This window comes from Ailuropoda melanoleuca, chromosome 7 (assembly GCF_002007445.2).
Source record: "Ailuropoda melanoleuca isolate Jingjing chromosome 7, ASM200744v2, whole genome shotgun sequence".
Taxonomy (NCBI): Eukaryota; Metazoa; Chordata; class Mammalia; order Carnivora; family Ursidae; genus Ailuropoda; species Ailuropoda melanoleuca.
In genome coordinates, this window is record NC_048224.1 from 141,070,148 (window position 1) to 141,085,137 (window position 14,990).

The following is a 14,990-nucleotide window of genomic DNA, read 5'->3' on the forward strand; positions in this document are numbered from 1 at the left end:
ACATACACTCGTGTGCACACGTGCACGCCGACACGCACAGGCACCAGCATCGGCATCTGGCTGCATCCGAAAGCTCGGCTTCCTGCGTGACTTTCCTGGCTCATGGCTCTGAACCCTCTGCCTGAGCACTTAGGTCAAACTCGTGTCTTGGGAGCTTGTGATGGCGTTTTCTCGCTGATGCTGTCGCTGGGAGACCCTTTATCTCTGTCTCATCTCATGGTGTGAACCCGAGATGACGTGTGCCTCTGTGGGCCCTTGCGGTGGAGCCGCCCCAGCCCCACGCTGTGGAACCGTGGCTCTCCCGTGGCCACGGCTCAGAGAGCTGGCTCGTGTTGTTGCGGCAAGCAGGTTCCAAGTGAAGGAGAAATGAGAGTGACGAGGATGGCGAGCATAAAGGTATTGACGTCCGCTACCATCGGTCAAGGCGACCAGTCAAAGCGGATGTAACATCCATGGCCAAATTAGGTAGGATATTTTTAAAAATTTTTGTATGTTTAGAAAAGCTTTGCTGTGATGTCAGGAAATGGCTCTTGTTTCTGACCCGTCCTTGGCCCACATTTCTTCTGAAACAAGATGCCCGTCATGTGTGACTGCCTTTGACCTTGGATGCTGGACATAAGAGCCGGCGGGGCCGGTGCTGGCTCGGCCTCTGCCGTGTGCCGGGCGAACCGTGTCGACCTTCCCACTGTCCCGTCCTGCTAAAGGACAGCAGCTGCTGGTTGTTCCCTGAGACCCCGTGACAGACGTCTGCAGCCTGAGGAGTGCTGGGCCGGGAGCAAATGGACAGCATGTCCCTGCTGCCCCGTGGCCTCTGAGCTCACCAGTGAGCACACCGCTCAGCGACGGCCTCAGGGGGGCACCTCCCACGGAATGCTCTGTCCCCACAAATCCTCGTGTTGAAACCTTGCCCCGGAGGTGAGGGTGACTGGGGTGCAGCCTTTGGGAGGTCATGGGGTGGGGCCTTTGTGAAGGGACCTCCTCCTCGAGGGCGAGCCCACACTGTCCCTGAGCCCGGAGCTGGCTCCCCACGAGATGCCGGATCTGGCGGCCCCCGACCTTGGACTTCCAGCTGCCGGACCACCAGGAACACATGTCTGTTGCTCACTAACCCCAGTTCATGGTACCTTCGTGGCAGAAACCCACATGGACTGGGAAATTGGTACCAACCGTGGGTACTGCCTGGGGTTCCCAGGGCCAAGCCAAGCCCCTGGGGGTGGGGGAGGCGACCCTTCCTCTGTTTCTGTGTCATGTGGCCTCTGCCGACAGATGCAGGCGAGGAAGAGCCTCCCAGGACAGCCCTGGCCTGTGGGGTGGCCGGGCCCCTGCAGGGCTCCCATGCGGCCCCGGGCCGTGCGGGCCAGCTGGCGCCTGGAAGGGGCAGAGGCCAGAACCCAGCCAGAGTCCCATGGCTGTCCCTCTCGGTGTTCATCGTTTTCAAGTATTTACGTTTCTAGCACGTTTTCCGTGTTTCTCTATCCTTTGTCTCACACTTCTGTTTCTCAGTTTTTATTTTTGGAAAGATTGTTTGAGTTACGAGTCCCCAGCCAGTATTTGCTCTCATGGTTCTGGGGCACTTCCCTTGGTTAGAACAGAAAGCGTGTCCTTTGATCTGAATCTGATTTCCCATCTGAAGCCTGACCGAGGGCTCCCCGAGCCGGGCACGGAGGTGGGTGAACAGCAAGGGTCTCGGGGCTCAGAACATGCTGGCTGGGGGTGCTTATTCCAGGGCCTTCTAAAGAGGACCCCTTCCCCCCCGTGTGCCCTCGGGGTGCCGCTCTGGAGGAGTGCCCGGGGACGGATGTGCGTGCGGGTGCAGTGTTAGCAGACGGACCTGGAGGTCGGTGGACGGGATGCGTGTGCAACCCCGCGATACCCCGCGAGGCCCCATGTGAAGCCTGGTGTGGGGCCGCCGGAGACTGGGTGGGAACAGCACTGCTAGAGCTCCAGGCCGCGTGTCTGCTGCACAAACCCATTCCTCTCCCAGCAGAGACCGGGCACAACCACTCAGGGTAATTCCTGATGACACTCGTCAAAATGAGCTTGTCACTAACATTTTCACTTTCCCCACCAAACTGAGTAGACAGTCGCCAGCGTGCGGGAAACCGGCTTCCCAGAAGTTAACTGCCTCATCCTCCCGCCCGTCCGCTCAGCGACAAGCCCGTCGTTGAGGAGTCTGTATTCCTCCCGCGGGGGCTCCGCCGTGGGCAGACGGGGTAGTGAGCCGTGTCTGGCGTGGCCACGCTTTGGGGCCAGCTGGTCACTCTGGTCCCGGGAAGCGTCTCCTGGATTAGGGAGCCCTGTTCGGAGTGTCACCCTACTGTAGAAAGGGTGAATGATGGTTTCTCTCAAGTGTCAGTGGGCCAGGGAGGGGGCAGCGGTGTCCATTCCGCTCAGGTCCCGAGGGTGCCAGGAGGGGATGGTCGCGGCTGACGCGGTGGAGAACAGTGTCCCTTGTGGGGCGGAGGGCAGGCAGGCTTTTCGGGGGGGGGGTCTTTGAGCAGAGCCTGGGCGGGTGGAAGGACATCCTTCGCACTGGGGCCCAGCAGTCTGGTCCACGGACCTTCGCGGGTCAGCGGGCCTCTCTGCCCACTGAGCCGGGCACCACCGTCCTTGAGGCCTCAGAACGTGTGTGTGGAAAGCTTCTGAGTGTAGATGTGCCCTTCTCAACGTGTGTTCTTTTCCTTCTAAGAGTGCACACTTGACACATTCTGAGAAGAAACTGTGGTGAGCCGGCTGTGCTGTGAGCGCCCCCCTCCGCATTCCGGAGGCTCCCGTCGTGCGGGCAAGGACGGGCAGTTCTCAGAGGCCATCGCCTGGTCCTATGACCCACCCTGCCGGCAGGAGACCTGCACTCACCCCACGTGGGGACAGGCCCGGAGTCCCACAGCACGAGAGAAATGTCTGACAGCGGTGAGATGTCAAATTATGGCAAGCAATGACTCAAGTCACCGGCCCGCGTGAGAACGTGAATGTGTTGTCAGCATCACCGCCCTACACACACCTTCAAACACGTCTGCACGTGACACTGAGACGCAGAGGCAAATGCTTAACCATAAATGCAAATGAAGTGGAAATCCGGGAGTGAGTCGTCTGAGCCATGGCTCCTAGCTGGGGGACCCTAGTTCACCTGAGTCACCCCACCACGCGGGACTCGCCCCCTTCCCAAGGAAAGACACTCTTCAGCATTGACGTTGACGGCGGGTGGCACGTTCCCACCTGAGGCTGAGGCCAGGGAAACTTCGTCTCCGTGTGTCCTGTGAGACGGGGCGTCCGAGGGGGTCTGTTTCTCTGAGACAGTTTTCCTGCAGGGAGGACCTGTTCGGCCTCAGCCTTCCTGCCTCAGGCACGGAGCCGTTGGAAGAGGCAGCCTGGACTCAGCCGGGTGGCCAGCAAGCGGCACACCGCTGCCCGGAGCCCATGCCGAGAGGGCCGCTGACTGGGGAGTCCGGGGAAGTTTGGATAAAAAGGTGCAGGCTTTTCAGTCAGAGAAACCCAGGTGCCAGCTGTGAGCTCGGACCCGTTCCTACTTGCAATGGGTGATGTGCTTCTCCCAGGGTGTGGTTGAGGGTGACCTAGAGTCATGTGTGCCTTTCAGGGTCTGCCAAATCAAGGAAGACCACCCTTTCCCGGGCAGACCCTGTTCTTCCAGCTGAAACGAGATGTGGACTTTTGGGAACCCACAGTCTGGTCAGGGGGTTTCATGAGGCCCTCTTTTTCCTCTATTAACTACAGAGCCAGCAATGGCTGGGTTTTCGTGAGAAGTGATGGCATGGTGTTTGAAGATGGGCGTCTTTGATCGACCCCAGGTCCTGCTTGGCTGGTGACCGGGGAGAGGAAGGGGCTGGGGGAGCATGGTGAGGCGGTCTGGCGCGGGGAGCTGCGGGAGAGTGCACGGCGGCTCTGGGTTCCCAGCTCAGGGACAGTGTGTGAGGCCCAGCCCCCTGGGGGCAGAGTCAGTGGGGGGAGCAGGGGCCTGGCCCCATTGTCAGTCCACCTTGGTCCCGACCTGGTGCCCCATCTCTGCCCCGAGAAGGCAAAGCCGTCAGCCCTTCCCTGAGGCTCCAACACGTCCTGCATAAACGTGAACACTTCTTAGGTCTTCAGGAAGTGCTGGCACCCGGTGTCAATCTTAGCCTCATCCGGTTTGCCTTATAGTAACCTCTTCTTCTCCTGTCCACTCTACGGTAAGTTTGAAATTATTTCTGAATAAAAGTCTGTAAAAAATGCTAGGACCACGTGCACGGCTCCATTCCCCCCGGCTAGGGGTTGGCAGTGAGGGCTGCCGCCCCACCCCCCTGGAGACTGCAGGCTGAGCCCGCTGCACAGCCCACTCCTCACACCCTGCACCTTCCTTCATTCCTCGGCTGGTTGTCTGCTTTCCTCTGGCTGCACGTGGCCGGTGTCCACAGGGCCGGCCCGTCCTCCCTGCGAAGGGGGGATGCGTTAGGGAAGATGTGGACATGGGTCTGAAGGAGCTGAGTTTCAGGTTGAACATGGGCAGCTGACTCAGGGGCCGGGGGTGATCGTCCAACAGATGATAAAATCAACTGGCCGAAGGCTCTTTCCTACAAACTTGTCACTGGCTTTCACCACTTCCCTAAATTATGATTTTAAGATGCCNACAACTGGGGGACAAAACGTGGGGACACCAGGATGTGGGAAGCACAGGCCCCAGCACGCAGGCCTGCAGAGCTCAGGCCAGTCGCTCCTGTGGGGCTGGACTCGACCCGGGACGGGTGACCTGTGTGTCTGGACCCTTACAGCAAGGCCGTGATGCAGAGTCAGAAAGAGTGTTTCCACATGGTTATTGGCGTTAGGAAGGGCGCCGATCCAGCAGGACGAGAACCTCATTGTCCGCAGGATGCCACCGTCCGTCACCTGGGCCGCCAGCGCCCACGGTCGGTGGGACACTGAGCTGGTGCTGCTGGATCAAGGCCCTGTAGGGATAACACCCCAGAGGGAGAGGCAGAGCGGTATCAGCAGCCGTCTGGCGAGGGCTCAGGGGTGGTCACTGCAGGGCCTCAGGGGAGAAAAATGACTAACAGAAACAAATACAGTGATGGGGCCCAAACTCCTTGTTACTGCTGTGTCCCCTCGGGGCAGCCCTGTGTCTAACCTGATACCTTTGTAGTCTGGCCCTGTGAGTTTCCACGAACGCTGGGGATGGGCTTGCGGAGGGAGAACTGAATAGGGCCGTGGTGCATGTATGTTGAGTGCTTGGTGGGGGGATGGCAGGAGGGAGGGAGGGGAGGGAGGAAGGAAGGANCGCTTCTCTGCCCTCTGCCCCAGCTGGTCGCGGCCATCGTGTTCATCAGCTTCGGCGTGGTGGCGGCCTTCTGCTGTGCCATTGTGGACGGCGTGTTCGCAGCTCGGCACATAGTGAGTTCCTTCTCCTCCATTTGGTTCTCGTTGCTGGCCGGGGTTTAAAAGCATCTACAAAAACAAAACTCATTTTGCAGAATTCAGCTCCCTGACCTTCCCGGTTCCTCTCTCCACTGTTTGCCAAATGCTGTCTCTCCCCTGGCTTTTCTTCACTCTCTGCAAAACTGGCCCAGCACACGTGCACACCCATGCACACGTGTGCACACACACAGTCACATTTGGACAGCTCACATGCACACACAGTACACTCACACGCCTGTGTGCATCACACGTGTACAGGCACGCACACACACGTGCCTACTGTGTGCATACTCATGGGCACAGGCACATGTTCATCTGCATGCACACGCACACGCTGAGCACACACACACTCACACGCACATACGCACGCTCGCATACATACCAGTGCACGCACACACTCAGCATACACGTGGGCATAAGCACGTGCACACACTCACGGACATGCATGTACACTGACACACAGACATACACTCGTGTGCACACGTGCACGCCGACACGCACAGGCACCAGCATCGGCATCTGGCTGCATCCGAAAGCTCGGCTTCCTGCGTGACTTTCCTGGCTCATGGCTCTGAACCCTCTGCCTGAGCACTTAGGTCAAACTCGTGTCTTGGGAGCTTGTGATGGCGTTTTCTCGCTGATGCTGTCGCTGGGAGACCCTTTATCTCTGTCTCATCTCATGGTGTGAACCCGAGATGACGTGTGCCTCTGTGGGCCCTTGCGGTGGAGCCGCCCCAGCCCCACGCTGTGGAACCGTGGCTCTCCCGTGGCCACGGCTCAGAGAGCTGGCTCGTGTTGTTGCGGCAAGCAGGTTCCAAGTGAAGGAGAAATGAGAGTGACGAGGATGGCGAGCATAAAGGTATTGACGTCCGCTACCATCGGTCAAGGCGACCAGTCAAAGCGGATGTAACATCCATGGCCAAATTAGGTAGGATATTTTTAAAAATTTTTGTATGTTTAGAAAAGCTTTGCTGTGATGTCAGGAAATGGCTCTTGTTTCTGACCCGTCCTTGGCCCACATTTCTTCTGAAACAAGATGCCCGTCATGTGTGACTGCCTTTGACCTTGGATGCTGGACATAAGAGCCGGCGGGGCCGGTGCTGGCTCGGCCTCTGCCGTGTGCCGGGCGAACCGTGTCGACCTTCCCACTGTCCCGTCCTGCTAAAGGACAGCAGCTGCTGGTTGTTCCCTGAGACCCCGTGACAGACGTCTGCAGCCTGAGGAGTGCTGGGCCGGGAGCAAATGGACAGCATGTCCCTGCTGCCCCGTGGCCTCTGAGCTCACCAGTGAGCACACCGCTCAGCGACGGCCTCAGGGGGGCACCTCCCACGGAATGCTCTGTCCCCACAAATCCTCGTGTTGAAACCTTGCCCCGGAGGTGAGGGTGACTGGGGTGCAGCCTTTGGGAGGTCATGGGGTGGGGCCTTTGTGAAGGGACCTCCTCCTCGAGGGCGAGCCCACACTGTCCCTGAGCCCGGAGCTGACTTCCCACGAGATGCCGGATCTGGCGGCCCCCGACCTTGGACTTCCAGCTGCCGGACCACCAGGAACACATGTCTGTTGCTCACTAACCCCAGTTCATGGTACCTTCGTGGCAGAAACCCACATGGACTGGGAAATTGGTACCAACCGTGGGTACTGCCTGGGGTTCCCAGGGCCAAGCCAAGCCCCTGGGGTGGGGGAGGGGACCCTTCCTCTGTTTCTGTGTCATGTGGCCTCTGCCGACAGATGCAGGCGAGGAAGAGCCTCCCAGGATAGCCCTGGCCTGTGGGGTGGCCGGGCCCCTGCAGGGCTCCCATGCGGCCCCGGGCCGTGCGGGCCAGCTGGCGCCTGGAAGGGGCAGAGGCCAGAACCCAGCCAGAGTCCCATGGCTGTCCCTCTCGGTGTTCATCGTTTTCAAGTATTTACGTTTCTAGCACGTTTTCCGTGTTTCTCTATCCTTTGTCTCACACTTCTGTTTCTCAGTTTTTATTTTTGGAAAGATTGTTTGAGTTACGAGTCCCCAGCCAGTATTTGCTCTCATGGTTCTGGGGCACTTCCCTTGGTTAGAACAGAAAGCATGTCCTTTGATCTGAATCTGATTTCCCATCTGAAGCCTGACTNTAGCCCTGGCCTGTGGGGTGGCCGGGCCCCTGCAGGGCTCCCATGCGGCCCCGGGCCGTGCGGGCCAGCTGGCGCCTGGAAGGGGCAGAGGCCAGAACCCAGCCAGAGTCCCATGGCTGTCCCTCTCGGTGTTCATCGTTTTCAAGTATTAACGTTTCTAGCACGTTTTCCGTGTTTCTCTATCCTTTGTCTCACACTTCTGTTTCTCAGTTTTTATTTTTGGAAAGATTGTTTGAGTTACGAGTCCCCAGCCAGTATTTGCTCTCATGGTTCTGGGGCACTTCCCTTGGTTAGAACAGAAAGCGTGTCCTTTGATCTGAATCTGATTTCCCATCTGAAGCCTGACCGAGGGCTCCCCGAGCCGGGCACGGAGGTGGGTGAACAGCAAGGGTCTCGGGGCTCAGAACATGCTGGCTGGGGGTGCTTATTCCAGGGCCTTCTAAAGAGGACCCCTTCCCCCCCGTGTGCCCTCGGGGTGCCGCTCTGGAGGAGTGCCCGGGGACGGATGTGCGTGCGGGTGCAGTGTTAGCAGACGGACCTGGAGGTCGGTGGACGGGATGCGTGTGCAACCCCGCGATACCCCGCGAGGCCCCATGTGAAGCCTGGTGTGGGGCCGCCGGAGACTGGGTGGGAACAGCACTGCTAGAGCTCCAGGCCGCGTGTCTGCTGCACAAACCCATTCCTCTCCCAGCAGAGACCGGGCACAACCACTCAGGGTAATTCCTGATGACACTCGTCAAAATGAGCTTGTCACTAACATTTTCACTTTCCCCACCAAACTGAGTAGACAGTCGCCAGCGTGCGGGAAACCGGCTTCCCAGAAGTTAACTGCCTCATCCTCCCGCCCGTCCGCTCAGCGACAAGCCCGTCGTTGAGGAGTCTGTATTCCTCCCGCGGGGGCTCCGCCGTGGGCAGACGGGGTAGTGAGCCGTGTCTGGCGTGGCCACGCTTTGGGGCCAGCTGGTCACTCTGGTCCCGGGAAGCGTCTCCTGGATTAGGGAGCCCTGTTCGGAGTGTCACCCTACTGTAGAAAGGGTGAATGATGGTTTCTCTCAAGTGTCAGTGGGCCAGGGAGGGGGCAGCGGTGTCCATTCCGCTCAGGTCCCGAGGGTGCCAGGAGGGGATGGTCGCGGCTGACGCGGTGGAGAACAGTGTCCCTTGTGGGGCGGAGGGCAGGCAGGCTTTTCGGGGGGGGGGTCTTTGAGCAGAGCCTGGGCGGGTGGAAGGACATCCTTCGCACTGGGGCCCAGCAGTCTGGTCCACGGACCTTCGCGGGTCAGCGGGCCTCTCTGCCCACTGAGCCGGGCACCACCGTCCTTGAGGCCTCAGAACGTGTGTGTGGAAAGCTTCTGAGTGTAGATGTGCCCTTCTCAACGTGTGTTCTTTTCCTTCTAAGAGTGCACACTTGACACATTCTGAGAAGAAACTGTGGTGAGCCGGCTGTGCTGTGAGCGCCCCCCTCCGCATTCCGGAGGCTCCCGTCGTGCGGGCAAGGACGGGCAGTTCTCAGAGGCCATCGCCTGGTCCTATGACCCACCCTGCCGGCAGGAGACCTGCACTCACCCCACGTGGGGACAGGCCCGGAGTCCCACAGCACGAGAGAAATGTCTGACAGCGGTGAGATGTCAAATTATGGCAAGCAATGACTCAAGTCACCGGCCCGCGTGAGAACGTGAATGTGTTGTCAGCATCACCGCCCTACACACACCTTCAAACACGTCTGCACGTGACACTGAGACGCAGAGGCAAATGCTTAACCATAAATGCAAATGAAGTGGAAATCCGGGAGTGAGTCGTCTGAGCCATGGCTCCTAGCTGGGGGACCCTAGTTCACCTGAGTCACCCCACCACGCGGGACTCGCCCCCTTCCCAAGGAAAGACACTCTTCAGCATTGACGTTGACGGCGGGTGGCACGTTCCCACCTGAGGCTGAGGCCAGGGAAACTTCGTCTCCGTGTGTCCTGTGAGACGGGGCGTCCGAGGGGGTCTGTTTCTCTGAGACAGTTTTCCTGCAGGGAGGACCTGTTCGGCCTCAGCCTTCCTGCCTCAGGCACGGAGCCGTNCTGCTGCCCCGTGGCCTCTGAGCTCACCAGTGAGCACACCGCTCAGCGACGGCCTCAGGGGGGCACCTCCCACGGAATGCTCTGTCCCCACAAATCCTCGTGTTGAAACCTTGCCCCGGAGGTGAGGGTGACTGGGGTGCAGCCTTTGGGAGGTCATGGGGTGGGGCCTTTGTGAAGGGACCTCCTCCTCGAGGGCGAGCCCACACTGTCCCTGAGCCCGGAGCTGACTTCCCACGAGATGCCGGATCTGGCGGCCCCCGACCTTGGACTTCCAGCTGCCGGACCACCAGGAACACATGTCTGTTGCTCACTAACCCCAGTTCATGGTACCTTCGTGGCAGAAACCCACATGGACTGGGAAATTGGTACCAACCGTGGGTACTGCCTGGGGTTCCCAGGGCCAAGCCAAGCCCCTGGGGGTGGGGGAGGCGACCCTTCCTCTGTTTCTGTGTCATGTGGCCTCTGCCGACAGATGCAGGCGAGGAAGAGCCTCCCAGGACAGCCCTGGCCTGTGGGGTGGCCGGGCCCCTGCAGGGCTCCCATGCGGCCCCGGGCCGTGCGGGCCAGCTGGCGCCTGGAAGGGGCAGAGGCCAGAACCCAGCCAGAGTCCCATGGCTGTCCCTCTCGGTGTTCATCGTTTTCAAGTATTAACGTTTCTAGCACGTTTTCCGTGTTTCTCTATCCTTTGTCTCACACTTCTGTTTCTCAGTTTTTATTTTTGGAAAGATTGTTTGAGTTACGAGTCCCCAGCCAGTATTTGCTCTCATGGTTCTGGGGCACTTCCCTTGGTTAGAACAGAAAGCGTGTCCTTTGATCTGAATCTGATTTCCCATCTGAAGCCTGACCGAGGGCTCCCCGAGCCGGGCACGGAGGTGGGTGAACAGCAAGGGTCTCGGGGCTCAGAACATGCTGGCTGGGGGTGCTTATTCCAGGGCCTTCTAAAGAGGACCCCTTCCCCCCCGTGTGCCCTCGGGGTGCCGCTCTGGAGGAGTGCCCGGGGACGGATGTGCGTGCGGGTGCAGTGTTAGCAGACGGACCTGGAGGTCGGTGGACGGGATGCGTGTGCAACCCCGCGATACCCCGCGAGGCCCCATGTGAAGCCTGGTGTGGGGCCGCCGGAGACTGGGTGGGAACAGCACTGCTAGAGCTCCAGGCCGCGTGTCTGCTGCACAAACCCATTCCTCTCCCAGCAGAGACCGGGCACAACCACTCAGGGTAATTCCTGATGACACTCGTCAAAATGAGCTTGTCACTAACATTTTCACTTTCCCCACCAAACTGAGTAGACAGTCGCCAGCGTGCGGGAAACCGGCTTCCCAGAAGTTAACTGCCTCATCCTCCCGCCCGTCCGCTCAGCGACAAGCCCGTCGTTGAGGAGTCTGTATTCCTCCCGCGGGGGCTCCGCCGTGGGCAGACGGGGTAGTGAGCCGTGTCTGGCGTGGCCACGCTTTGGGGCCAGCTGGTCACTCTGGTCCCGGGAAGCGTCTCCTGGATTAGGGAGCCCTGTTCGGAGTGTCACCCTACTGTAGAAAGGGTGAATGATGGTTTCTCTCAAGTGTCAGTGGGCCAGGGAGGGGGCAGCGGTGTCCATTCCGCTCAGGTCCCGAGGGTGCCAGGAGGGGATGGTCGCGGCTGACGCGGTGGAGAACAGTGTCCCTTGTGGGGCGGAGGGCAGGCAGGCTTTTCGGGGNAAGTTAACTGCCTCATCCTCCCGCCCGTCCGCTCAGCGACAAGCCCGTCGTTGAGGAGTCTGTATTCCTCCCACGGGGGCTCCGCCGTGGGCAGACGGGGCGGTGAGCCGTGTCTGGCGTGGCCACGCTTTGGGGCCAGCTGGTAGAGGCAGCCTGGACTCAGCCGGGTGGCCAGCAAGCGGCACACCGCTGCCCGGAGCCCATGCCGAGAGGGCCGCTGACTGGGGAGTCTGGGGAAGTTTGGATAAAAAGGTGCAGGCTTTTCAGTCAGAGAAACCCAGGTGCCAGCTGTGAGCTCGGACCCGTTCCTACTTGCAATGGGTGATGTGCTTCTCCCAGGGTGTGGTTGAGGGTGACCTAGAGTCATGTGTGCCTTTCAGGGTCTGCCAAATCAAGGAAGACCACCCTTTCCCGGGCAGACCCTGTTCTTCCAGCTGAAACGAGATGTAGACTTTTTTTTTTTTTTTAAAAGATTTTATTTATTTATTCAACAGAGATAGAGACAGCCAGAGAGAGAGGGAACACAAGCAGGGGGAGTGGGAGAGGAAGAAGCAGGCTCATAGCTGAAGAGCCTGATGTGGGGNCTGTTTCTCTGAGACAGTTTTCCTGCAGGGAGGACCTGTTCGGCCTCAGCCTTCCTGCCTCAGGCACGGAGCCGTTGGAAGAGGCAGCCTGGACTCAGCCGGGTGGCCAGCAAGCGGCACACCGCTGCCCGGAGCCCATGCCGAGAGGGCCGCTGACTGGGGAGTCCGGGGAAGTTTGGATAAAAAGGTGCAGGCTTTTCAGTCAGAGAAACCCAGGTGCCAGCTGTGAGCTCGGACCCGTTCCTACTTGCAATGGGTGATGTGCTTCTCCCAGGGTGTGGTTGAGGGTGACCTAGAGTCATGTGTGCCTTTCAGGGTCTGCCAAATCAAGGAAGACCACCCTTTCCCGGGCAGACCCTGTTCTTCCAGCTGAAACGAGATGTAGACTTTTTTTTTTTTTTTAAAAGATTTTATTTATTTATTCAACAGAGATAGAGACAGCCAGAGAGAGAGGGAACACAAGCAGGGGGAGTGGGAGAGGAAGAAGCAGGCTCATAGCTGAAGAGCCTGATGTGGGGCTCGATCCCAGAACGCCGGGATCACGCCCTGAGCCGAAGGCAGACGCTTAACCGCTGTGCCACCCAGGCGCCCCAAGATGTGGACTTTTGGGAACCCACAGTCTGGTCAGGGGGTTTCATGAGGCCCTCTTTTTCCTCTATTAACTACAGAGCCAGCAATGGCTGGGTTTTCGTGAGAAGTGATGGCATGGTGTTTGAAGATGGGCGTCTTTGATCGACCCCAGGTCCTGCTTGGCTGGTGACTGGGGAGAGGAAGGGGCTGGGGGAGCATGGTGAGGCGGTCTGGCGCGGGGAGCTGCGGGAGAGTGCACGGCGGCTCTGGGTTCCCAGCTCAGGGACAGTGTGTGAGGCCCAGCCCCCTGGGGGCAGAGTCAGTGGGGGGAGCAGGGGCCTGGCCCCATTGTCAGTCCACCTTGGTCCCGACCTGGTGCCCCATCTCTGCCCCAAGAAGGCAAAGCCGTCAGCCCTTCCCTGAGGCTCCAACACGTCCTGCATAAACGTGAACACTTCTTAGGTCTTCAGGAAGTGCTGGCACCCGGTGTCAATCTTAGCCTCATCCGGTTTGCCTTATAGTAACCTCTTCTTCTCCTGTCCACTCTACGGTAAGTTTGAAATTATTTCTGAATAAAAGTCTGTAAAAAATGCTAGGACCACGTGCACGGCTCCATTCCCCCCGGCTAGGGGTTGGCAGTGAGGGCTGCCGCCCCACCCCCCTGGAGACTGCAGGCTGAGCCCGCTGCACAGCCCACTCCTCACACCCTGCACCTTCCTTCATTCCTCGGCTGGTTGTCTGCTTTCCTCTGGCTGCACGTGGCCGGTGTCCACAGGGCCGGCCCGTCCTCCCTGCGAAGGGGGGATGCGTTAGGGAAGATGTGGACATGGGTCTGAAGGAGCTGAGTTTCAGGTTGAACATGGGCAGCTGACTCAGGGGCCGGGGGTGATCGTCCAACAGATGATAAAATCAACTGGCCGAAGGCTCTTTCCTACAAACTTGTCACTGGCTTTCACCACTTCCCTAAATTATGATTTTAAGATGCCAACAACTGGGGGACAAAACGTGGGGACACCAGGATGTGGGAAGCACAGGCCCCAGCACGCAGGCCTGCAGAGCTCAGGCCAGTCGCTCCTGTGGGGCTGGACTCGACCCGGGATGGGTGACCTGTGTGTCTGGACCCTTACAGCAAGGCCGTGATGCAGAGTCAGAAAGAGTGTTTCCACATGGTTATTGGCGTTAGGAAGGGCGCCGATCCAGCAGGACGAGAACCTCATTGTCCGCAGGATGCCACCGTCCGTCACCTGGGCCGCCAGCGCCCACGGTCGGTGGGACACTGAGCTGGTGCTGCTGGATCAAGGCCCTGTAGGGATAACACCCCAGAGGGAGAGGCAGAGCGGTATCAGCAGCCGTCTGGCGAGGGCTCAGGGGTGGTCACTGCAGGGCCTCAGGGGAGAAAAATGACTAACAGAAACAAATACAGTGATGGGGCCCAAACTCCTTGTTACTGCTGTGTCCCCTCGGGGCAGCCCTGTGTCTAACCTGATACCTTTGTAGTCTGGCCCTGTGAGTTTCCACGAACGCTGGGGATGGGCTTGCGGAGGGAGAACTGAATAGGGCCGTGGTGCATGTATGTTGAGTGCTTGGTGGGGGGATGGCAGGAGGGAGGGAGGGGAGGGAGGAAGGAAGGAGGGAGGCTTACGTGGTGGAAGGGTCTGACAGCGCTCCGGCCCCTCCTGACTGGGGCTGAAACCACTGCATTCCACGCGTGTGTCTTTGTGCCCAGGATCCCAGGCCCCTCACCATGGGAAGATGCCAGTTTTTTGCCAGCGAGGCGGGGTACGTGCACGACGCCTACCAGACCGAGGTACGCGGGGCGTGGGTGGCGTGGGTGGCTTCATTCCGCTAATCCAGGCCCCACAGGCTCTCTGTGCCCCCGTCAGAATCTTAATGCTTTGCTTCCAGCATGTTTCCTGACCCGAGGACACACCACGCCTCGTGGCACTGGGGGCTGGCAGCTGCCAGATGCTTCCGGTGACACCGAGCGGTCCTGCAGCCCACCTCTGGGTTGAGTGCAGCACTGTTCACTGTCCTCATGACCCCATCTGACCCTGATCACTGCCCCCTCCTGGAGGCATCCCCACCTGTCCCTCCTGGAGGCATCCCCACCTGTTCCTCCTCCAGCTGTCCCTGCCTGCAGCCTTCGTGTCTGGAACCCCCTCCCTCTCCTTGTTGACTAAACGATGGCTGCCTGGACCCCCTGGCTTGGCCAAGCAGGGTCCTTGAACCCCTCCAGCAGGGAAGGGCCCCGCCACCCCCCAAACCCACTACACCTGGAATGGGTGGAGGGAGGGAAGGTCAGGAGACAAGGCTCAGGAAGAGGAGCTGCCTGACTGACCCAGGCGCTGTGGCCGGGTCCTGGCTCCCGGGGCGGCAGCCCTGCCCACTCTGGGGTGAGGACTGGCGGGCGCCTGACACGGTCTCTCTGCTTGTAGGTCACCTGTCCCTCCTTGAGCGGCACGTGCCCACTGAAGGTTAGGAGCAGTGCCTGCTACTGCTGTGAGCTCTACAAAAAAAAAAAAAAAAAAAAAAAAAAAAAAAAAAAAAAAAAAAAAAAAAAAAAAAAAAAAAAAAAA

The 14,990-nt window shown here is 59.3% G+C and overlaps 1 protein-coding gene and 2 long non-coding RNA genes across 5 annotated transcripts in view; all 3 read left to right on the forward strand.

Annotated features, from left to right (window-relative positions):
- The window catches only part of TMEM255B (transmembrane protein 255B), a 61,251-nt gene that overhangs the window by 19,334 nt on the left and 26,927 nt on the right, over positions 1–14,990 (forward strand). For 2 of the 3 annotated variants that reach the window (XM_034665535.1, XM_034665536.1), the window contains exons 4-5: positions 14,141–14,221; positions 14,850–14,888. In XM_034665535.1, the coding sequence (XP_034521426.1) occupies positions 14,141–14,221; positions 14,850–14,888 (120 nt within the window). Of the gene's footprint in view, positions 1–14,140; positions 14,222–14,849; positions 14,925–14,990 lie in introns of all 3 variants that reach the window. The other variant, XM_034665537.1, reaches the window with a different exon arrangement.
- Positions 14–4,613, forward strand: LOC117803138. The gene is made up of 3 exons (XR_004626840.1): positions 14–465; positions 574–915; positions 3,733–4,613. It is a non-coding gene; the product is annotated as an uncharacterized LOC117803138 (long non-coding RNA).
- LOC117803139 lies at positions 5,286–7,488 on the forward strand. Its single transcript, XR_004626841.1, has 3 exons — positions 5,286–5,379; positions 6,215–6,331; positions 6,440–7,488. It is a non-coding gene; the product is annotated as an uncharacterized LOC117803139 (long non-coding RNA).